Genomic DNA, 24,519 nt, shown 5'->3' on the forward strand with positions numbered 1-24,519 from the left:
TCACTCATCCCTGACGCACGCTTTGCACAGCAATGCCCAAGTCTTGTTCCACTCAGCGCATCTGCCAGCATCACTCACGGATGAGAAGAGGAATGAGAAGCACCCCTACCAACCCCTAGATGCTCTTCCTTAGCCAGCCCACCCTCTGTTCCTTCAACTCACATCTTGTCCTCGTTCAGTAACGCCCCTCCATACGGGTGGCTGTAGAGTGTGATTCCTACAAAAGACAAGTTGAAAATGAGTGAGACAGCCCAGCCTGCCGTCCAGGGACAGCCAGCCTGCCGCCACCCGAGGCACTGTGCCCAGTGCTGCCTGCCCACCTGGCCAGGGCCAGTCCCTCCACCTCAAGAATGGCGAGTCCCAGCCAGCAGCTCAACCAGCGTGCACTGGAACTTCTGCAGCCACTGCTCCCAGAAACCACCCACAGGTACTGAACACACCTGCACTACACGGTAGCCTCAGCACTAACATGTCCCAGTGACGGACTGTCCGTCACTGTGGCCCGGGTAATGTGTTACCCGTGATTTACTGCGGGGAGCCAGGCTCGGGAAGACCAAACAATACACCAAGAGGAGTCCTTTATGGAAACCAGTGAAATACTCAAAACTTCACCTCTAAATAAAGCCAAGTCTAGACCGAAAACTGAAACAGTCCATTGGCCCAGCTTTGCTTTGGGGATTGTTTCGTTTTTTGCTTTGTTAGCTTTCTGAGGCTTTTAATTGTTGTAACCACAGCAGCTAATATGGAGAACTTGCCATCAACTTGTCTATTAAAAGGAGTTCATCATCTGTACCATCTTTCTAGACTCCATATATACACGTTAATATGCAACATTTGTCTTTCTCTTTCTGACTTCACTCTCCTTGAAAGGCTCGAGGTTTGTGTATCAGTTCAGTTCAGTCGCTCAGTTGTGTCCGACTCTCCGCGACCCCATGAATCGCAGCACACCAGGCCTCCCTGTCCACCACCAACTCCCAAAGTCCACCCAAACCCATGTCCATTGACTCGGTGATGCCATCCTCCGTCGTACCCTTCTCCTCCTGCCCTCAATCTTTCCCAGCATCAGGGTCTTTTCAAATGAGTCAGCTCTTCACATCAGGTGGCCAAAGTATTAGAGTTTCAGCTTCAGCATCAGGCCTTCCAATGACTATTCAGGACTGATTTCCTTTAGGATGAACTGGTTGGATCTCCTTGCAGTCCAAGGGACTCTCGAGAGTCTTCTCCAACAATACAGTTCAAAAGCATCAATAGGTTCATGTATACCTAGGGCTGATTCATGGAGATGTAGGGCAGAAACCATAATAATATTCTATAGTAATTATCCTCCAATTAAAAATAAAGTTATTTTTTAAAAACAGGACTTCATCATGAAGGCTTTTGAGACACCCGTGTGTGCTTCCACCCCAGCAAACTCCATCAGCGTTGTATCCAGAAGAACTCCAGGGCGTCAGGCATCTTGTCTTCCTGTCCACGATAAAGACCAACCCCTTTTCCTGTTGTGACTGCTCCTCTCAGAGGGGCAGAGCTGAGGTGCAGCTGCGCGTGGAGCTCATCCCTGCATCCTCGCCCACCTCACCTGCCTCCCCTACACGCCTCCTCCTCTGGTGGCTCTAGCCAGTGATCTGTATTTTGCACTCTCTTATGACGGCATGTCAAATATTTACAGAAACACGCGGGGCAGAAGTAAACAAATAAAGAGCTTGGTGCCAGAAAAGAGACGACAGAAGCCAGGGTCCACCAGCCCCGCCACCAGGCACTCTGACCCGTCCACCCCCATGCCTCCTTCCCACTCCAGGCTTCTCTCCGCCCTCCTGGACTCAGCCACACACCAAAGCAACAGCGTTCACAGCTGAGAACGGTGGGATCTACTGGTCCAGCTTTCCAGAACCATTTCTGAACTCTAAATCAATATTGTCTGGTGCTCTCCCACAGACTCTCAGCCTGTGTACCAAACACCCGCAGTGGGTTTCCCAGCCCCTAGACCTGATGTACACATCTGCCATGAGCCAACTTTGGTGCTCTTGACCACCTGCCTATGGGGACCACTGACACCCCCTCTTCTGTCTGTCTTTGCCTGAACAAGGTTCTACCCCCTCCTTAGGTATCGTCCGGCTCCTTCAGGTGCTAAGTCACCTCACAAGCAGCCCAGCATCCACCAGCCCTGCTGAGAGGTGGCCCAGTAGCTAAAGGACCGAGGACTGTGCTCAAGATGCAGATCCAGTCAAAATCTGGCAAGGGTCCCACCAGGCATTGGCAATGCCATGCGACACTCAGGGCTACATGGATGAATAAGCACGTTCTAGACAAGAAAACATCTAGAGAAATGCAGCTCGCTGATGGGCAGCTTGGAAAATATTTTATTTTAGCGACATGGGAGAACACTGGACTTGACTAACCTGAAAATAACCCCTGGAGAAAGAAGGAGCCTGAAAATGCCTTCAGGTGGCTAGAGGATTGTCACAAGCACAGAAGACGGACTCAGTCTACAATGTTCCAGAAGTTAGTCCAAGGAGGTAGATTCAGAAGAGAGAAAAAGCATGTGATTAGAGGGTTGAAACTGTGGGCCAGTCTGACCTCTGAGGAAGGAGGTTGCATCTTCAGCGTCTTGTGTTTGGCTGGTGTTTCCGACTTGCAGTCTTTGTAACAGAATAACACTGTGATTGTAGGGCCAGGGATTCCCTGAGTTCTGTGAGCTTCTAGTGAATTCTCTAATGTGATGGAGAGGCTGTAGCCAGCCGCTCAGAAGCTTCAGAGTTGAGAGGGGACTTGGGGGGAGGGAGGAAACTGAGGTGGAGGAGGATCCAGTGGCCTAAGAGAAAGTCGTGTCTGACTCTTTGTGACCCCATGGACTGTAGCCCGCCAGGCTCCTCTGTCCATAGAATTCCCCAGGCAAGAACACTGGAGTGGGTTGCCATTCCCTTCTCCAGAATATCTTCCTGATCCAAGGATCAAACCTGGGTCTCCTGCATTGTAGACAGATTCTTTGCCATCTGAGCCACCTACGGCCAAACACAATCAGTAGGCAAGTGACAGCCACAGTCCTGACTGCCTGGAGCCCAGCTCATCCAATATCTGCAGTTACAGCCTGTGATACCCTTGCTGTAGGAACCACGGAACCGCAACAGCAATCCCTGTAACTGGGCTTTGTTTCCGTCACATCACGTGTACTCAGGGCTGCACTTGGGTAACCACTTGGAGCTGATTATGAGGAAAAGGCCCAGGCTCCTCGAGAAGGACCACCGTTCCAGCACTGCACGGGATGAAAGGAAATCACTCACATCTCTCTTCAGTGTCGCTTCCAAAGGCTTTCAGAAACGACGTTTAGAAAAGTACATTTTGAATACACTTGCCTGATTTTTCTTTGATTATTCTCGCCATTTATATTCCAGCTTTTCTAAGAATTGGCCCACGGCAACGTATAAATGTATAAAATTAGTTTTTAGTCTTTTCATTAGAGCACGTCTTCTATGGTTTCCAGAGTCTGTGTATCTGTCATTTGTAAAAATGCACATCTGTGCTTTTGTCCAATATTCACTACAATGGCAAAGTACTTGTCTCCAATTCAAGCAGTCACTCTTGGGCTCATTTCTTTTGTAAAACTTATCTTTGCAAGTACTAATGCCCAGATGTCTGTAAACATCTACACCTAAAGAAAAGACTGGCTTTGGCATCAACACGTGGGCAAAAGTTTTTGTTCTTTTAATTAATTCACTATGAGAGATGGAAGAGTTTATTTAATCTGACAGAGTACTAAGAGAAATGTATGAACTTTTCTGACTAGAAGGCATTTTGATGGCTTTCTCGCTGTCTCTTCTTCCTTTTAATCTCTCCTGGAAAAAAAGATTTTGTTATCAATATTAAGATTAATTATTATGCTTATTGAGCAGTAGATGCCAATCATAAAAAGATTTTAGATAAAGAATACAGTAGGGAGTAAAATTAAACCATAATCCAACCCCAAACCAACCAGAATTAATCACTATTTGCATTTTGACGTTAATTATTTCAAAATGTCCAGGGTTTTGTCTATACACACGTTATTATTAAATTACATTTCACTTTAGGTATCTTCTATTTCATGGATCATTCATGACCTTCAATTAATGTTTTGCCACATGCATGCAAATGTGTGCATAATCTATGTGCTTCACCAGAATCGATGTTCACCAAATCATTTTATTCACTCTATGGATCTGATATTTTTGTGATATGACTCCTGATGAATCCCTTACATAACTGTCTTTGGGCATTCTTTTTCCCCAGGAGTATTGATGGTATGTTTCTGAGCTACATCCCACAGAAGGGTATTTCTGTGGTCTCTTTACTTCATAAGCAACACTTTTACAATGAATGGAGTTTGGTGAAAAGTGTTAGTAGTTCACTCGTGTCCAACTCTTTGTGACCCCATGGACTGTAGCCTGCCAGGCTCCTCTGTCCATGGAATTCTCCAGGCAAGAATACTGGAGTGGGTAGCCATTCCCTTCTCCAGGGGATCTTCCCAACCCAGGGATCAAACCCAGTTCCCCTGCATTGCAAGCGGATTCTTTACCACTGAGCAGGAGTTTCAGTGTCTGGCTTTTTCCTGCCATGTTCTATAGGCATTGTTACAGGACCTGGTGCCTTGGAGATTGTGGTTAGAGTCAGATATCAAATTCTGGTTCCTCCTAATGGAGCAGCCCAAATACCCCCAGGTTCTCTCCCTCGTGAGACCACAAACCCTCGGCCATCACACAACAAAACCCAGAGAAAGGCTCTGACAGGCAGGAACAAGGATCTGAGGACACAGGGAGGGACACTGCGTGTGTCCCCGGTTTACTTACTGCTCCGACATATCTAGACCAGATGCCACCTCCAAGTGGGAACAGCCAACAGGGAAAAACATTCTGTCTGTGCTGGCTCCAAGAAGCCAGGAAGGCAGAAAGTGTCGGGCCAATGAAAGAAAACCCTCCTGGCAATATCCACTTCCCCCGCCAGTCCAGCCAAAGTCTCTAGGAAAACAGCAGGTCCCATCTGGAAGTGGATCCCCTCCTACCTGTGGAGACAGCTGGATCCTCTGCCAGCATTCAAAAGTGAGCTGAGCCTTTTCCCACACCTGGCCAGTGAGATTGACGGAGGGAGGCGGAGCACGGTGGGGCAGCAGGAAGCCCAGCCCTGATCCACCTGGGGCACCAGTCAGCGTGGCCACGTGGGGCAGGGCTGCCAGCACCCTGCTTCACCACCACACTCTGTCCCGCCCTGAGGCCCTTCAGAGGCCACGCCTCCACCCCACCAGCATCACTGAGCCTAAGGGGGCTGTGAGGTGGGGCACGGAGTGTCAAGGGCCCTCTGGGAGATGCACTTAAACCCTCACTTGGGAGCAATGACGTAGTGCATGTTGGTGCCTTATTTGCCAGGCTCAGTATAACTGAGCCCACCCTCCGAAACAAGGCAGGTCTGTTGCAGGGCACACGGGTACGTTCAACATACATTATCTACCTCGTTCTCAGACTAGATTTCAACAAGGACTGCCTGCTTAAAAACAAAGCCAAACCACTTCATTGGATTCAGAATCTAATATTTGGTATCCAAAATGTCCAGGATTCAACTGAGAATATCCTTCATAACAAGAATCGGGATGATCACAACTTGAAAAAGAAAAGACAATGAACAGACACCAATAATGACATGAGTCAGGATGTGAGGATTATCTGACAACACAGATCATGAAGATGCTTCAGCATGTAACTGCGAGTTCTCTTTACATGTAAAAGTAATTTACTGTATCAGTAAAAAAATATAGCAGTGATAAAAATGATCATGCGGGAATTCTAAAACTGAAAGTAACAGAATTTTTTTTTAAATGTACTAGATATACTCAACAGTTGGGTGGAAATAGAATGACAGAATCAATAAGTTTGAGGATGAACAAAAGAACTTACCCAAGCTAAAAAACAAAGAAAATAAATCCCAGAAACTAAGGAACCTATGGGAAAATAGCAGAAGGTCTGACATTCTTATTACCATAGTCCAAGAAGAAAAGAGAGAGAGGAATTGAAAAAGCACTTGAAGACATAGTGGCTGAAACTTTCCTACACTGGCAGAAGATGTAAACCTACAAAGTCCAGAGATAATCCCAAATGAAACTTAAGTGAACCCCAAACACGAAAACACAAATAAATCCATGCCACAATATATTATAATTAAATTTCCAAAAATTAAAGATAATTTTCAGTTCAATTCAGTCTCTCAGTCGTGTGCGACTTTTTGCAACCCCATAAAACGCAGTACGCTAGGCCTCACTGTCCATCACCCACTCCCAGAGTTCACTCAAATCATGTGCATCAAGTCGGTGATGCCATCCAGCCATCTCATTCTCTGTCGTCCCCGTCTCCTCCCGCCCCCAATCCCTCCCAGCATCAGAGTCTTTTCCAGTGAGTCAACTCGTCGCATGAGGTGGCCAAAGTATTGGAGTTTCAGCTTTAGCATCAGTCCTTCCAATGAACACACAGGACTGATCTCCTTTAGGATGGACTGGTTGGATCTCCTTGCAGTCCAAGGGACTCTCAAGAGTCTTCTCCAGCACCACAGTTCAAAAGCATCAATTCTTCGGCGATCAGCTTTCTTTATAGTCCAACTCTCACATCCATACGTGACCACTGGAGAAACCATAGCCTTGACTAGACAGACCTTGGTTGGCAAAGTAATGTCTCGGCTTTTTAATATGCTATCTAGGTTGGTCATAACTTTCCATCCAAGGAGTAAGCATCTTTTAATTTCCTGGCTGCAATCACCATCTGCAGTGATTTTGGAGCCCCCAAAAATAAAGTCTGACACTGTTTCCAATGCTTCCCCATCTATTTCCCATGAAGTGATGGGACCAGATGCCGTGATCTTAGTTTTCAGAATTTTACAAAGTCTTAAAACCAGTCAGAGAAAGAGATGGTAACACAAACTCAGAATACACTGGATTCCTCTTTTGGAACCATGGTATCCAAAAGAAATTGGCAAATTTTTCAAGTGCAGAATTTTCTTTTCTAATTGACAGCCATGAGTTATATATTCAGAGAAACTGTATTTCAAAAATGAAGGAGAAATTAAAACATTCTCAGTGGAAAGAAAATTAAGAGAATTTGCCATTAGCAAACCTACTCTGCTTATCTGAGGTGACTGATATTTCTCCCGGAAATCTTGATTCCAGCTTGTGCTTCCTCCAGCCTGGCATTTCACATGATGTACTCTACATATAAGTTAAATAAGCAGAGTAACAATATACATCCTTGATGTACTCTTTTCCCAGTTTGGAACCAGTCTGTTATTCCATGTATCAATAATCTCTGATACACAGATGACACCTCCCTTATGGTAGAAAGTGGACAAGAACTAATGAACCTCTTGATAAAAGTGAAAGAGGAGAGTGAGAAAGCTGGCTTAAAAGTCAACATTCAAAAAACTAAGATCATGGCATCCAGTCCCATCACGTCATGGCAAACAGATGGGGAGGCAATGGAAACAGTGACAGACTCTATTCTTTTTTGGCCCCAAAATCACTGCAGATGGTGATTGCAGTCATGAAATTAAAAGATGCTTGCTCCTTAGAAGAAAAGCTATGACCAACTTAGATAGCATATTAAAAAGCAGAGACATTACTTTACTGACAAAGGTCCGTCTAGTCAAAGCTATGGTTTTTCCAGTAATCATGTATGGATGTGAGAGTTGGACTAGAAAGAAAGCTGAGCACAGAAGAATTGATGCTTCTGAACTGTGGTAGACTCTTGAGAGTTCCTTGGACTGCAAGATCAAACCAGTCAATCCTAAATGAAATCAGTCCTGAATATTCATTGGAAGGACTGATGCTGAAGCTGAAATTCCAATACTTTGGCCACCTGATGTGAAAAACTGACTCATTAGAAAAGATCCTGATGCTGGGAAAGATTGAAGGTAAGAAGAGAAGGGGATGACAGAGGATGAGATGGTTGGATGGCATCACCGACTCGATGGACATGAGTTTGAGCAAGCTCTGGGAGTTGGTGAAGAACAGGGAAGCCTGGCGTGCTGTAGTCCATGGGGTCGCAACGAGTTGGACACAATTAAGCGACTGAACTGAACTGAAACCTACACTCTAAAATAGCAAAAATCAGTCTTCTAAACAAAAAAGAAATCATAGCAGAAGAAGACTTAGAACTTCCAAAAGGAAAGAACATCAGCAAGTGTTAAAAATGGAGATAAACATAGCAGACTGGCCTTTATCACATGAGTTTCTCAAGTCATACTTTGTGACATAAGGAATAGTTAGAACAGGATATAAGATGGCACTCAGTTCAGTTCAGTCACTCAGTCATATATTCAACTCTTCGCAACCCCACAAATCACAGCACGCCAGGCCTCCCTGTCCATCACCAACTCCCGGAGTTCACTCAAACTCACATCCATTGAGTCGGTGATGCCATCCAGCCATCTCATCCTCTGTCATCCCCTTCGCTTGCCCTCAATCTTTCCCAACATCAGGCTCTTTTCAAATAAGTCAGCTCTTCACATCAGGTGGCCAAAGGATTGGAGTTTCAGCTTCAACATCAGTCCTTCCAATGAACACCCAGGATTGATCTCCTTTAGAATGGACTGGTTGGATCTCCTTGCAGTCCAAGGGACTCTCAAGAGTCTTCTCCAGCACCACAGTTCAAAAGCATCAATTCTTTGGCGATCAGCTTTCTTCAGTCCAACTCCCATTATAAGTAAATACTTAAGACTGTTATAATTTACGAATGGAGAGACCTAAGGGGCCTAAGTTCAAGTAATGTTTCATCACAGCAATGTGGCAAATGCCAATACCAGTAAGTCACCCGTGTATACTGTAACACCAAGAATCACTAAGAAAACTAGATCAGGGGAGATACTCAAAATATGACAGCTAAATCAGACAGAATCCCAAAAACTGTTCCATCATTCACAGGAAGGAATGAAACAGAAAACAGAAGAAACAAAACAATAAAGTGTCAGAATCACAATGTAAACCCATTCAATGTAAATGGTTTCAATATGTCAATTCAATGGCAGAGATTGGTAAGAGTGGATTAAAAAATAAGATCCAACTATACTCTGTCTACACAAAATTCAGTTCAAATATAATGACACAGGCTAGAAATAAAAGACAAAAAAGATATAATGTGCAAATATTAATTTTAAAAAGCAGGAAAAACTGTATTAATATCAATTAAAGTAGACTTCACAGCAGCTAAAATTATAGCAACAATGAGGAATGCTACACAATGACAAATGAATTAGTCCACCTAGAACACATGACTATGTACCAACCATCAGAGCCTCAAAATACACGAAGCGGAAATCAGCACAGCGGAAAGGACAAAAAGACAAATCCACGATTGTGTTAGGAAACTTCAGTACACCCCACTCAGCATATGACAGAACTACCAGACAGAAAATCAGCAAGTGTATCGAACTGAGCCACAAAACCAGGCAGTAAAACCTAATCAATATATATATAGAACACTCTACCCAGCAACAGCAGAATACTCATTTTTTCCATCCCCCATGGAAACTTCACCAAGATAAACTACACCTGAACCATGAAACAAACCTCAGCCAACATAAAATTATTAAAAGATGCAGAGTGTATTCTATAACTATGATGACCCAAAGAAAAAGTCAATGACAGAAAGGTAACAGGAAAATTCCAGAAGACTAGAATTTAAACAACACACTTCTAAACAATCCTCAAGTACAAGAACAGGTCTCAAAAGAAATTTGTGAGCCGAGGCCTGAGAACAGGAGGTCAGCTCAGATCGGTCCAGCAGAGTTTCTGCACAAAGAGATGTCAGGTGTCAGGAACTGGCTGTCAGCACTGGCCCTCAATTTGTTTGGAGATATTTGAGAGAGAAAATCCTGTCTCACCCAAGCGGAGGGGACGAGCTCCCTGTGCTGAGAGGGCCGTAGGCACTGAGGTGTCAGGACCAGCCCCTGGCCTCATCAAGGAGGAGTCAGAACAAAAGAGAAAACCAGAAACCAGCTGTCAAACCCAGCTTCCCTCCATGAGACCTGCCCCGCGTCTCACGGAAGGAAGACACCACACACACTGAGAAGGGCTTGTCAAGGGAGCATCTTAGGATGAGCTCACGTCCGCACAGACCCAGGGAGATGTGTGAACTCATGAAACAGAAGAGAAAAGCCAGCCCAAGTCGCAGGGCTGGGGCAGAAGATGACTGCTGAGATGCAGATGCTGACATAAACTTTCCCTGGATGCAGAGTCAGCGTATGGATTGCAAGTCTTCCTGTCCCATGCGCAGTCTCCTCAGAGCACAGAGGGAAAGGATGATGTCATTAAACTGATGAGGAGGAGGAGGAGAGCTGTTCGTATTAGGTAGAGAAAGAAAACAGACAAATAATAAATAAAGTAACAAAGAACAACGAGAGAAGAAGACGTGCATCAGAACAAAACAGCATAACTCTGGGCCAACAAGGGAGTTTGCCATGAATCAAGCAATATTCCCAAACTGGAAATTATGAGACTGAAATTATTGATTAAAAAATCTGATGATTTTTCTAAAGTTCAAAGCTTAAGAACAGTTTCTTTTACAAAGCTGTGACAGATTACTTTTGAAGCAATACAAATAAGGTCAGCTTCTGACTCAAAAATTTCCTTTGAAAGGAAGCCAGTCTTCCCTGTCCTTCACTATCTCCTGGAGTTTGCACAAACTCATGTCCATTGAGTCAATGATACCATCCAGCCATTTCATCCTCTGTCGTCCCCTTCTCCTCCTGCCTTCAATCTTTCCCAGCATCAGGGTCTTTTCTAATGACTCAGCTCTTCACATTAGGTGGCCAAAGTATTGGAGCTTCAGCTTCAGCATAAGTCTTTCCAATTAATATTCACAGAATTCCCCAAGCAAGAATCCTGGAGTGGGTAGCCATTCCCTTCTCCAGGGACCTTCCTAACCAGGGATTGAACCCAGGTCTCCAGAACTGAACGCAAATTCTTTACTATCTAAGCCACCATGGAGTGACAGTACAGAGACAGAAACAGACAGATGGACAGACAGATGTATGGGACAGAAGGGAGACAAAGGTAATGTTAGGGGCCTGACCATGATGATGGTTTCAGCGTGTATACTTGCCCCAAACTCATCAAGGTGTCTATATCGTGTTTAGAATTTTTTGTATGTCAAACGTATCTCAATACAGTTTTTTGGGTTTTTTTTTTTAATGTAGAAAGTTGAGCAGAAATGCTTAAGGTGAAGAAGAGTGAAAGGGGCTCTGGACAGAGGCGGAGCAGGAACCAGGCCCGAAGGGGCAGCAGGTCAGCGGGGTGACGTGCTGGCCACAGAGGGGGTGGGAGGGGAGCATGGCAGGAACGGGGCGCAGTGACAGGTCAGCAGCAGAACAGAAGGCGGCCTCTGGTGTGGGAGGAAACACAGGCATTGATGCCTGAACTCGGCCAGGACAACCTCACCGCTTCAGAAACGCTTCCCCCAGCAAAGCGTCAGCATCTTAACCATGTCTTCAATGGAATCTCAACAAAAATACTTTCCAAGGGGAGCACCCAGACTGGGGCAGGGGGATGCAGACGTGTGCACAACGTGCAGGGGGCGATGAGGTGCCGGTGATGGGCAAGCAGGCCTGAACTTGGGTTTGGGTTTGGAGGTTTTACTGTTACTTCATCCAGGAGGGTATGACAAACAGTCAGGCTCGTCAAGAGCCAAGAAGAAAGGAGGGACGGGGTGTGGCAGGGAGGAATTCGGAAGAGAGAGAGTCAGGAGGGGCTGCCTGGCCAGAAGTGGGGGGCCTCAGGTTGCAGGGAGGAGTCTATTTTATTTGATTACAGGAGACACAGGAAGGCAGGTGGGTATGTGATCTGAGGGACGGATTCTGCGCATGATGTGAGCACTTAGAGGACACAAGGCTGTGGGTTGGGGGCAAGTGGGAGCCCAGGGACTCACCCAAGAGGCTGACGCAGCGGCAGGTGGAGCAGATACTGAGAATACTTAGGATCCCAAGGGCAGAGAGACGGACTGATGGTGGGAGGCCCAGGAAGAAGCTGTCCAGCCTGGGGGGACTTGGCCTCAACCGACTTTTAACTTCCCTCAGAACCCAGAAAAACATCATCACATGACCTTGCTGCTCTTGCTGTTCAGTTGCCAAGTTGTGTCTGACTCTTTGCAACCCCATGGACTGCAGCACGCCGGGCCTCCCCATCCCTCACTGTCTCCCAGGGTCTGACCTCACCGTGTGAGTATCCTGCTGACATGAGAACAAAGCCTCAGAGTTGCCACATTCTATGACCCCCACTCCTCAGATGAACTGAGGCCACATCCACGCCTGCCCCCTCCCCGGCTGCAGGGCTCTGCCCAGAACCCACAGATGTCCAGGCCACTGTGGGCAGTTACCAAGCAGAACACATAGACTCACGCAGGAGAAGAGCCTCCCTGCAGAGCCCATGCGTGAACATGTCTACTCATCTAGACTGCCGCCAGCCTGCCAGTGGGTCTAACGATGACTCCAGGTGCTGGGCTACGCTAGTGACCTGCTTTACATTGAGTTTCATGCTTAAAACCGGGGTGGGGTGGGGGCTGACAAGCTGCAAATTTGCTGGGGCACAGCAGGGTGGCCAGGCTAGGTCAGGGCTCAGAAAGGTCCTCCATTGAAGGCAGGGACATCCAGGTGTGCTGGGACCCAGGTCCTTGGAGACGAGAAGCAGGTATGTGATATGCAGAGAGGTTCATCAGCAGTTCTTGCCAAGATGCCCACTGATCGGGTTCCTGGTTCTGCTGGGCTCAGAGCTCAGGCTCAGCTTGCAGGGCCCTGCCTGAGTCCCATGGCCTGTGAGCTCTTGAGTCATCATAATGGCTAAGCTAACAGCTTTCTATCTGTCCATTGCAGATGGACAGACAGCTACAGGTGTGAGGAGGGGCTTCTATGCCGAGCCCTGCTCATCAGAGTCCTTAATCAACGCTTGGCTGTGACAGGACCCCACACGTTCTCCCGAGGGATTGTGCTCCTGATTTACCTCACAGACCCTCATTCCCACGAGGACCACGTGTGCACGCCAAGAGGGGCTGGGGTGTGACACAGATAGCACACTGGTCAAGAAGCTGCCAGTGGCTGATAAAAAATGTCTTCTTACAACAAAGGAACAAAAAGTCTACCTCCAGTGGATGCTTCTCAGCTGACCTTCTCATCAGGAAGGCCTGGGAATCCAGGCACGCGCACGCGCACACACAAACACACTCCCTGCTCATCCTTCCTCACAGCCAACCTCCCACAGAGCAGAGTTTATCCATCTGGCCTCCTAAATTCCTGAAAAGGCCTCCCTCACCACCCTCCTTCCCTCTGATTCCATCTCCACAGGTCCCCATGTCTAGCTCCACAGAAGCCACCAGCCAACGCACCGCACACCCAATTTCCCGGAGATGCTGGAATACTGGGTGATTTTGTTTCCTGCTCTTCCTGACACTCTACCTCTCTCTGGACTCTGTGCTGAGATCTCCCACCACAGGGGCCACAGCCGCTCTGCCTCCTTCCCACTCCCACCCCAGCTTTCCTATCCCCACGTCAGTTTGGGCTAGATGGTTTTTATTCACGACCCCTCTCCTGACCGTCTCTCTCCAGCTGTCTGAATCCTGCCGCACGTGTACTTTCATCCGACGTGCAACATGAACCCCCCACCTCTGAACCTGGATATATCCCTTACCCTATCTCTTTCTCCTGAGTCATTCCCAGGTCATCAGTACCGACCACTGCATCATTCATTGCTAAAAGCTCAGATTCATATTTCAATCCTTTAGGCTCTTCCTCTAAATGTCCTGGTGTCAAATTCTTAATTTTTCTTCCTGTTCCCTTCTCCAAAGGCTCAACCTTTCCTCCCACCTCTTTGAAGCTGATAGTTTTCACTTGTTTGCCTTGAGGCGTCCTGGCCTTCCCTGGGTTACTCCTAAGCTGGGAGCAGCATCCTTCCAGCAGGGCACATGGTAGCAGCCAGGGCCCCTCCCTTTACCACGTGGCTTCAGATTATTCTTCCTGACACCCTCCCGGGAGCCTGTCATCCTCATTCTCAGAGACCAGGCCTTTCTGCTGCCCACTGCATAAAGGCCGTCATCTCCCCATCAGTCACCGTCAAGCAGAAGCTGGCCTCAGATGCCCCCTCAGACAGATCAACAGTGCTCCTGTACACTCGCCCTCCGGACGTGGTCAACTGGAACTTCCTCCAGGAACTGGAGCAGAGGCTCTGACTTCTCTCATGTCAGCACCACTAGTACCCGCAGTAGCATCCTGACATCAGTCACACTTCTGCTCATGTTCCAGGTCCAATGTTAGCGACCTCCTCCATGAAGCATGTTCCGTGAAGCATGTTCCCCTCCGTGAAACATGTTCCCCTCCATGAAGCATGTTTTCCCCTCCATGAAGCATGTTCCGTGAGGCATGCTCCCCTCTGTGAAGCATGTTCCATGAAGCATGCTCCGTGAAGCATGTTCCATGAAGCATGCTCCGTGAAGCATGTTCCATGAAGCATGCTCCGTGAAGCATGTTCCCCTCCATGAAGCATGTTCTGTGAAGTGTGCCTACCCGTGAAGCATGTTCCGTGAAGCATGTTCCATGAAGCATGTTCCATTTGTGCCTATTAGAAGTACCCTCTCAGTTTGTTGCAGCAGAAAGGCAAAGGCTGTGTTATCAGCTGTACCTAGAACCGAACTGTGGTCCCATCACTCAACAAGCAGGTAATGGGTGATTCCTCTCAATCTCAGTTTTTTAAACAGTGAAAGAGGCAAATGCCACCTACCTTACCAAACTAACACAAACACTAAATGGGACCATGGATGTAAAGACATCTAGTGCCCCTAGTACATTTCAGACACAAGAAACACCGCTCTGCTATCCCTCACCCACTGCACTCTATGCTCTTTATCACTGCACTTGGGCATACGCGTTTTTATATTACATGTACTGCCATCCCAAAACAATTGCAGTGCCACAGAATAATTAAATCTGTTTTATTTTGAAAATTGGTGGAGAGGGGAAAACAAATACAGCAGAATGAACCTGGAGTAAAGTCATGGCATACTGGGGAAATGGTTTAACATTTATTTCTATGTGAATTAATGCTTCAAAAAAAATCCCGTAAATAAATTATGACAGCTATGACCTGCTGGTATTTATACATCTGCTTGTATTTTTTCTTTTTTTTTTTTTCTCAAAGAACTGAATGAATTTGATAAACTACTCAAGTGAAGCATATAACATCTCCTTAAACCAATAAATCCACTCTGGGTTCCAGAAATGGACCCGTGTCATTTACCAAAATAAGAAAGCACAGGGAGTGAATTCACAGTCAACACAGGTAACTGATGAGTGGAGGGCTCAGCATAAAGTAAATTATGGTAAGCGATGAGCACCTCCCCATCAGTAATGGTGACCTGGACCACACGATAGCGTCTTTAGAAAGAGCAATTACTCTTGCTTCTGGAGGATGCTAAGTCACTAGGAGTGAGCTCCCTAGTCACCTTCGACTCCTGTCATCCCACAGCTGAGGTCACAACTTCACAGGTAGAGACATTGAAGGGCACACACACACGCAAGCCACCGCAGCCTCTCCTGTGTATGTGTTTCTACAGTGACTGGCTGCCAAATAGAAAGTTCGCATCACTCTTCACATTTCTGCTCACAACTTTTTCTGATTCTTTCCCATTTAACAACACTGTCTTTGGAAAGTAGTGAATTAGAAAATGCACACAGAACATTACCATACTGTCTCCAGTCTGCGGTAGGGGGTAAGCGCCTCCACAAAATAAGATTGTTGAGATGATTTAGGTAGGAAGGCAGGGAGTGGAAGCCTTTCTGGTTGTACCACACCTAAAAGAGAAAGAGAACTTAATGGACCTCCTGAAATTAGTTCTTCAGTCTATTCATAAGCTGTTTGCACACATAAGAAACACGTGTAAATTTGCTTCTCTAGCACCTGAACACAGGCCTCCGTGTAATGGTCCTGCACGGCTGACAGTGAGCAGTGAATTCCAGCCTGCTAATTTTATGTTTATCTCCAGCATATAATTTATAGCTAAAAATAGATTAATTTTCCCCAGAACAAATGTGAGTGTTGCTCTATAATTATATTCTCACAGCAAAAAAAGGAATCTAACCCCATCATTATTTTTTTCTTTCTCCATTGGTAAGCTAATGAAATCTGACCTGCAAATTAAAAGCACAGAAATGATAAGAAAAAAATGATGACTCTCAAATTAATAACTGAATGTGGAACATTATTCCTCAAAATAAATTGAAGTGAACATTTGCTGAGCATGGAGAATAAAGCAGCAGACCCGTCAGACAGGAGGAAGGTGAAGGAGAAAACAGGAGACAGACAATGTTATTAAAATTGAAATAAGAAGTAGCATAAAAAATACTAATTGAACCATCAGTATCTCTATTTCACAATATTGATATTTTAATGAAAAAAAACTTTAATGCACTCAGTGGAATGCTGGTGAATGTCTTTAAGAGATAATCAACCAGCAAATTTTGACCTTAATTCAAGTCCATTTCTCTAGATGACACTGTCTTTTGTGACAATCTTCAGAGTCGAACACGACTGAAGAGACTTAGCAGCAGCAGCAGCAGCTGCTCCCTCATTGGTTTCTACTCGGAGGAAGCTGTGCAGGTTCTCACAGTTTGTGCAAAGTTAAGGCCAAATCTCAAGTCCCTGGGCTTCCAACCCGTTCCCCTCCCCAACCCCATCACAGGGTGACCAGTTGTCTCCACCAGTGTCCTGAGTTCACAGGGAGGAACTAAGTAAGTATCCAGTGACAGCTCATGAAAATGCCTTTCTCTGCAGGACAGTGGCCCAACTCTTTCTTAGGAAGCCCTCCTCACTGGGTGATTAAGGAGGCAGAAACCTGCCCTCTGTCACAGCAGCTGCCATTACACACTCCCATCTTCAAATAGTTTCCTAGGGTCAGGGAAACCCTTAGCAGTCACTCTTTCCAACTCTAAGGAGGAAGAAATTCTGCTTAAGACAGACTATCCACAGACCCAGGACAACCTGTTGATGCCCTCGGCTGTGCTCAAGTGAATCTGAGACTGGTAACAGAAAAATCCACAGACTCACAAATGGGTGTAATTCAGACACAGGATTCTGAAAAGTGGGGGAAAGCATGGGTTCCCTTCACAGGGCAGCCCGCCCCGCCCTGCACTGAGATCACCTACCAGAGGGTATCCGCCCCGCTTCTGTACCCAACACAGGGACCCCAGTCCCTGCAGGACACCCCCAGTTCACCTCTCACCACCCCCACTCTCAAACACACATACCTGCAGATGTGCTAACACACAGGGACTAGCTATGCTTCTGGATACAATGACGTAAAATGTGAGACTGCTAAAGTTAAAGGACATACAGGAGAGAACCTCTGCTGTGGACGGGAACCACAGTCCACGGCCTGCTCCCCCCACCACCAGTCTTGGCTCCATTAACTGCTTAACTGGAAGAAAAAACATGAAAGCCAAGGGTGCTCTCTGCCCTAGACGTGGGGCGTTTAAATTAGCTTGTTTGAAATTTTGTTTTAAAAGCAAGGTGACATTTTTCTCAGCTTAGAAATGACACTGTACACGGAAATTCCATAGTGGTCCAGTGGCCAAGACACCGCATATCCAGTGTGGGGCCTTGGGTCTGATCCTTGGTTGGGGAACTAGGATCCCACCTGCCTCATGGTTTTGCAAAAATTTTTTTTCATCATTAAAAATTAAGTGATTGATTAAGATAAAACAGCAACAAGGATTTACTGTACAGCACAGGGAACTGTATTAAAAAAAAAAACAGTGTAATAAACCACAGAAACCAAAGTGGGGTAGCTACAGATGGGGAGGGGTACCCCCAAGCCTGGGTGTCTCGCCCACTCCCCACCATCGGCTTCGGCTTCTGTGTTGGGTCGAGTTCATGCTCTGTTTCTCCTCCACCCGTGGCTGTGGGGCTCTGACCTGGGCTCAGCCCCTGTGCCTCTGCTGCCACCGCAGGGCCCCAGGCAGACACCAGGGCTGGGTCTCCACCACCATCCCAGCTGAGACCAGCAGCTGACAAACCTTTCCACTCAGGGACACAGTCTCCAGGCCAAAGGTCAAGAGGGATGCCTCATGGTCAAGACCAAGTCACAGTGTGGCCGTGAAACTTGGTTATGCTTGCTGAGGGAGGGGTGGTGCCCAGTGGCCCTCTCAGGGGACAGATGGGCTTCCTGTCTAAGGGGTATAACCCTGAGGACCCTGACGTCCTAAAATGCTCGTTAACCACAGAGGGTGCAACCTGTCCTAACAGGAGCCACAGTGCAGCCTGAGGACCTCAGTGGGATCATGAGACGCCAGGGTTCATCAATGGGGCCAGGTCAGAGGGCAGAGGGTGCTGCCATGCTGGCCCCTGAGGACTCCTGCCCTGCTCTCTGCAGGCAGGATGCCAGTGAGGAGCTGCCCCATGAGCCTGAGTCTGGGTACTGAGAACATGGCCATGGGGACAGTGTCGGGGCCGGGTGGGATCCGGTCAGGGAGCCTCCCCACCAGAGGGAGACCAGGCATTCTGTGCAGAGCGCAGCCCCGCAAAGCCCAGCCCAGCTCCATGACAGCCAGCTGCTGAGGTCCTGATGACCCTGGCGTCACTTTTGGGACAGATGACAACATACAGAGTTCCAAGGAACAATTTGAACATCATTTCGGTTCTACTACAAACTGGCTTTTACTTGGGAGAAATTTTATAAACTCTTTTAAGTAAGCGATAGATGCTTCATGATGATCTTAAATAAGTTGTGGGACTTCCTTCCCTGCTGGTCTCTAAGTCAGGATCAATAAATCCAACAGCTGAAGGAGGAAGTTAACCTCCTTTTAGGAACACATCATGACACCTCAAAACAGATCTTGCATGTCAGGATCCCCAGGAACAGTTCCTCAGAAAGGCAACTAAGTTACTGTGAGGAAAAAAAAAATCTCTGGATGGATATTCAAATGCGTAAAAGTCTACATGAGAACAGAACAGAATGATCCCCAAACACCAAGAGGGGAGTGTGTTTATCCTTTTTAACTGAAGTGTATATATTCTAGAGGGCTTCCCTGGTGGCTAAGAGGTAAAGAATCCACCTGCCAATGCAGGAGACGCGGGTTTTATTGCTGGATCGGAAGATCCCGTGGAGAAGGAAATGACAACCCACTCTAGTATTCTTGCCCGGGAAATCCCATGGACAGAGGGAGCCTGAAGGGATATAGTCCATGGGGTTGCAAAGAGCTGGACAGAACTTAGCAACTAAACAACAACAAAATACATTCTAGAGGGTGTTTAACTAAACCAGCTGAACACTCAAGATGTGAATAAAATCATTCATAAAGGTTCCATGAGAGATATTCTAAAATATGAGGAATTTTAAGTATTAAGCCTATTCATATGCAAATTCCCCATTTTCTCCTCAAAAATACTGTGAAAATCATAAACTCTATGTCTTATGAATGTACCCCAAAGGCCAAAGTAAAAGGCTGGTGGTTAATTACCGAAAGGTTAATGTAATAATTTGATACGACATCAACCACCAACAGTGCTATAGGAATTTGAGACAACAGATGCCCTTTAGAGTCCAATGCAGACTCACGATCACTGAGCTCCCTGTAAAGAGGCTCTCTCCCCAAAGGGCTGGATACTTGCACACCTGGGTATGGCAAAGTCCATGTCAAACAATATCAAAAGCTGCAGAAGTCTCTGCTCAAACACGTCGATACAGAAGACAAACAAGAAGGAAAAAGAGCAGGTGTCAGGGAGACACAGGATGCTAAACCCTCATCACGGGAGCAGATACAGGAGAGCCTTGACTGCCCTGCCCCAGACCCTAGAAGCACAGACAGGACGCTCCACTGTCAGCAGGAGGCTTGGTATTCACACAGATTAGAAACTTAAAATGTTCTCCGAGGAAATGAGCAGATTCCTCCTACAAACTGGGTTTATTTTGGTAACAGTCACATCATGTGTTCAAAAAGCCAGCAAGGGTATTCTACATTATTTTTCCATCAAGGTATGAATCTTGATCTTTTCATCTTAAGCTATAAATCTTTCCCTGTGTGTGGCCTGCAGTGTGAGAGAGATTTGAACAAACCTCAGTTGAAATGAAGGATGTCTGAACAGTCTACACAGGGACCAGAACTTTTCATCAGGGATTACATTGTGAAATACGACCGTTAAAACTTTTCTCTGTGATTACATTGTGAAGTATGAATGTTAACACTTTCACCAGGGATTACATTGTTAAAAACCCCTGTAAAGCACCTTTATTTCACTGAATAATCCTTCAACAGGCACAAGCCTGGATCCTGAAAAGCTTTTCCATGTCACCATGAATCACGAAAGGCCCCACGACAAGGCAGAGACATTTCATCAGTGATATGACAGATTTACAAGCAGATACCACTCCCAGGTGGCTCAGTGGTAAAGAATCCACCTGCCTATGCAGGAGACTCAAGAGACATGGGTTTGAACCCTGGGACAGGAAAATCCCCTGGAGTAGGTAACCTGCTCCAGTACTCTTGCCTGCAAAATCCCATGGACAGAGGAGCCTGGAGAACTATAGTCCATGGGGTCGCAAAGAGTCGGACACAACTGAGCAACTAACATGCATACACACCACTCCCACAACTTACTCTTTCCCAATTTCTCTCAAAATCGGGAACAAAACCGGACTATTTCCCCAATCGCCGAGACTGCGAGCTTCAAATCTTTCCCATCTTAAGATTGTACCAAACTCTTTGCTTCGTCCTGATTCCCTGCCTCTGAGTTCCTTGGTGGCGAGGGGGGTAAGGCTGGTACTGGTGGATAAGGGGGTCTTTCCTGGCCACTCTCAGTAATGCCAAAAGGATTTTCCTCATTCATAGGGCCAGACCCGCAAGGCTTAAAAATCCAACCCCTGGGAAGGATGCTGCCTGCTCACCACTCTGAGTCCATCCAGTCATCAGAAAGAAAAGGAATTTATTGGGTTGACCGAAAAGTTCTTTCAGAATGTCACAGGAAAAAACCTGAATGAACTTTTTGGTCAATAAATGCACGTATCAGGATCTCCATCATCCTGCTGCTGCTGCTGCTGTGGCTAAGTCCCTTCAGTCACGTCCTACTTTCTGCAACCCAACGGACCACAGCCTGCCACGCTCCCCTGTCCATGGGATTCTCCAGGCAAGAACACTGCAGTGGGTTGCCATGCCCTCCTCCAGGGGATCTTCACAACCCAGGGATAGAACCTGCATGTCTTCGGTCTCTTGCACTGACAGGGAGATTCCTTACCACTTGCGCCACCGGGAAAGCCCCACCCTGATGAAAAGTGTCTTTAAAAGCAGATTGCTGCTGCTGCTAAGTTGCTTCAGTCGTGTCCGGCTCTGTGCGACCCCATAGACGGCAGCCCACCAGGCTCCCCTGTCCCTGGGATTCTCCAGGCAAGAACACTGGAGTGGGTTGCCATTTCCTTCTCCAATGCGTGAAAGTGAAAAGCAAAAGTGAAGTCGCTCAGTCGTGTCCGACTCTTAGCGACCCCATGGACTGCAGCCCACCAGGCTCCTCTGCCCATGGGATTTTCCAGGCAAGAGTAGTGGAGTGGGGTGCCATTGCCTTCTCCGTAAAAGCAGATTACTTTCCTTATTTGCTTTAGGTCTATCAAGTGAATTCCCATCTTAACAAAAAACAGTGACCTATTTCATACATTTCTAGATAGCCTAAAGGAAACGACTCATTTTCTCTTTCAAGAGAATGTTTACGTACGACTGACTGTATCTCAGGGTAACAAACACTGGTATTTGGTTCGATTCTGCCTGTACCCGCAAAGATATTTACAAGGCAAGTTTCCCTGAATGCTTTCTAAAACACGAAGAAAAAGGAAAAAGGAAAGACTGTACCTTTACCAGATTTGGGGGTTTTGATATATTTGAATTTGGGTCTTGAACTTGATTGGGGATTTGCACTCCAAAAGACCATCCTCCGAGCCTGGGGAGGTAAACAAGAGGTCAGCGCTTCTGCCAGGCAGCACCAGGCCCTCCTGACGGAGGGCATCCCCCACCCACCACACCAGTCATAGAGGCCGTAAACAGTGGCTGCGGAACTTCCAGGCTCTCGGGGTCGCAGTCCCCAGGTCAGCCTGCTGTGGGATGCAGCCTGGCCCCGGGCAGGTATCCGAGGAGGGTGCTACTTATTTAGCAGTGATGGATGAGATCACCCACTCCTCACCCGCGTTAGAGTGCGAGCCTCTCAGCACTCACCACGCCGTTAGGAAACACACCCCGTGCGGGACTTTGCTGTGCTCGCCTGTCCTGCTGGTGTTCTCATTAACGGCCATTTCTCCTAAAACCAGCTTTCAGTATCCTTTAGCATGTCCTACCCCTGAGCCAGCCTGACTTGAATTGTCTTCTCTTCCTCTGGCTTCTTTCATCCTCTGCTCACACACTGTCCCACAGGAAGGCATCCCTGGCTACCTCGATTGGGGTGAATCCCCTTCTCTTTGGGGCTCTCACATTACCTTAATTTCCATTTTTTGTGTTGATTGCTACGCTGGGCCTTAACCATCTTTTGTGCCAATTCATCTCTTATATAGCTCTGTGAGTTTCTCCTGGGATGTGGGGTGAATTTTCTCTCCATATCCCTTGGGTTATATAGTATATTTAGCACTTATGAAGCTTCTAAAAATATTGGACATTAGAAATAAAAACACATACTAAACTTTGTTTCCCAGTCTCTGGATAAAAGGAGATTAAAACAACAAATTTCCACCATTGTGCCTGGATTTTGAGCAGAAATTTGGGGCAAAAGAATAAGGACAGATTCCCACTCAGCTCAATTTAACTCAATCATTCATTTCAGAGACTCAATCATTCACTGATTGAGTGCCTTTTGTATACCAGATACTATTCTAAGTCCTGGGCACACAAGCGCCCACCTTCAAAAATCAGAGATTCCTGGATGTGTTTAAAGGCACAAAGGGAGGGCAGCAGGGGCCAGAGATGGTCCGGGAAGCCTCAGAAGGAAAGAGGACCTGGCGAGTGGGGTGGGAGGATGTTCTAGGCGTTGCAGACACACCACGCAATGATGCTTTTGTGCTGGGGGCTCTCAGGACATTTCATGGAATAGTGAGTATGACTGCAATTTAAAGCGATGAGCAGCTCAACCCTATCCTCTCATCTAGACTTCCCCTCTTAAGCTCATGGAAATGCAGCACAGAACAAAAGCTTTCCTCAAAATCTCTTAAGAGGGACTTTAGGATACCATGGAGAGCTTCCCTCATTATGCTGGAACGTCTCACGGCTTATCCTCTAAAGCAGTCAAGCTGCTTCTGGCTCCCCCAGGCGACACTCCATGAACATGACTCCCCCACTCCCCCCCGGGGCCAGAGTGAAAGTCAGCAGGAGGAATCTGATTAAGTTCTGCAGCACTGCTTCGGAATTTTTAATGAGTATCAAGGTTAGCAGGAGACTTCTGAGCTTTGAAGAACATCAGCATTTGAAACAATCAGATTTCCTAAGTAACTCTGAGAACAGGAAAGATACAGCAGAAGTTTCAAACCCACCTCGGTTTTTCCGTTGGCGCCAGCAAATACTCCTCCAGTGGGAGGCCAGAGAGGTTGAGAAGCCGGTGACCCAGGCGGTTGGTCAGGTAGGGAGCGCTGGTGCTCCCATTGGGACACTTCTGCGATTGTTTCCAAAGACGGGAAGCAGAAGTTTGTTCACAACCCACATGCAGGTTTCCCGATACTACTTAAGTAAAGCAAAGGTGACTCTTCCCAGCTCTCACTTTTTCAGTGGCTCATCGATGGCCTTTTATATGTTCTGATTTCTCATGTCTCTCTTAAGAGTCACCTACATTTGAGAATTATACCGGAATTCCACTGCGACCTTTGCCATTTAGTTAGACTGGGGGACTTCCAATCTTTCCTGTATATAAGCTGGGCAGATGGGTAAGAACTCAAAAGGGAAAATATGTTTTCACTGGGGTCGTCTTGCATTTGATGAATCACCAAGAGAGTCAGCGGACGATAAACGAAAAAATTCAAAAGAATGTGTTTCTTCCCTAAATGCCTGAAAGAGAAACCATACTCCTCTTCTGCAGCCACTCAGAGGCTTGGAACCTGGAAATATTTTGCCCGGCAGGGACCACCTGATGCCCTCTCTCCTGAAGGCCTCTGACTCCTAACGAGTGGACTAGCATTTCCGGAAGATTCTGCCAAGGCACCTAGGCGCCACACACACACACAAAAAAACAAGGATTCTTCAGTCAGATAAATTAAAAGCTGCCTCTTTCCCACTCCTTGTGATTTGAGCATCTTGCAGGAGCTATGGCAGAGAAACATGGGGCTTTCTCTGACATTTCTGAAGCTCCCTTGGCTATGTAGCTTTTTCACAGGAAATGCTTTTCTCCTTGCACACATATTTCTGAGATCTCACAGTTCATGTGAGTTCGAGAGAATTCAACATCAACCATTCTGGTACTCGCTCATTCATTTTTCTGATACTGACACCCAATCTAATTCCAATAAATTTCAGGGAGCTTGTAAT

General features: G+C 46.7%; 1 protein-coding gene across 1 annotated transcript in view; it reads right to left on the minus strand.

Annotated features, from left to right (window-relative positions):
- The window catches only part of ABCA13 (ATP binding cassette subfamily A member 13), a 338,145-nt gene that overhangs the window by 133,571 nt on the left and 180,055 nt on the right, over window positions 1-24,519 (minus strand). Inside the window, exons 32-35 of the mRNA XM_088834807.1 lie at window positions 23,535-23,653; window positions 21,874-21,961; window positions 15,726-15,834; window positions 163-217 (exon numbers count right to left, since the gene is read on the minus strand). Coding sequence (XP_088690933.1) covers window positions 163-217; window positions 15,726-15,834; window positions 21,874-21,961; window positions 23,535-23,653 — 371 coding nt within the window. The remainder of the gene's footprint in view (window positions 1-162; window positions 218-15,725; window positions 15,835-21,873; window positions 21,962-23,534; window positions 23,654-24,519) is intronic.

Source organism: Moschus berezovskii, chromosome 3, assembly GCF_049115385.1.
Source record: "Moschus berezovskii isolate FMDL1 chromosome 3, NW_MosBer_1.0, whole genome shotgun sequence".
Taxonomy (NCBI): domain Eukaryota; kingdom Metazoa; phylum Chordata; class Mammalia; order Artiodactyla; family Moschidae; genus Moschus; species Moschus berezovskii.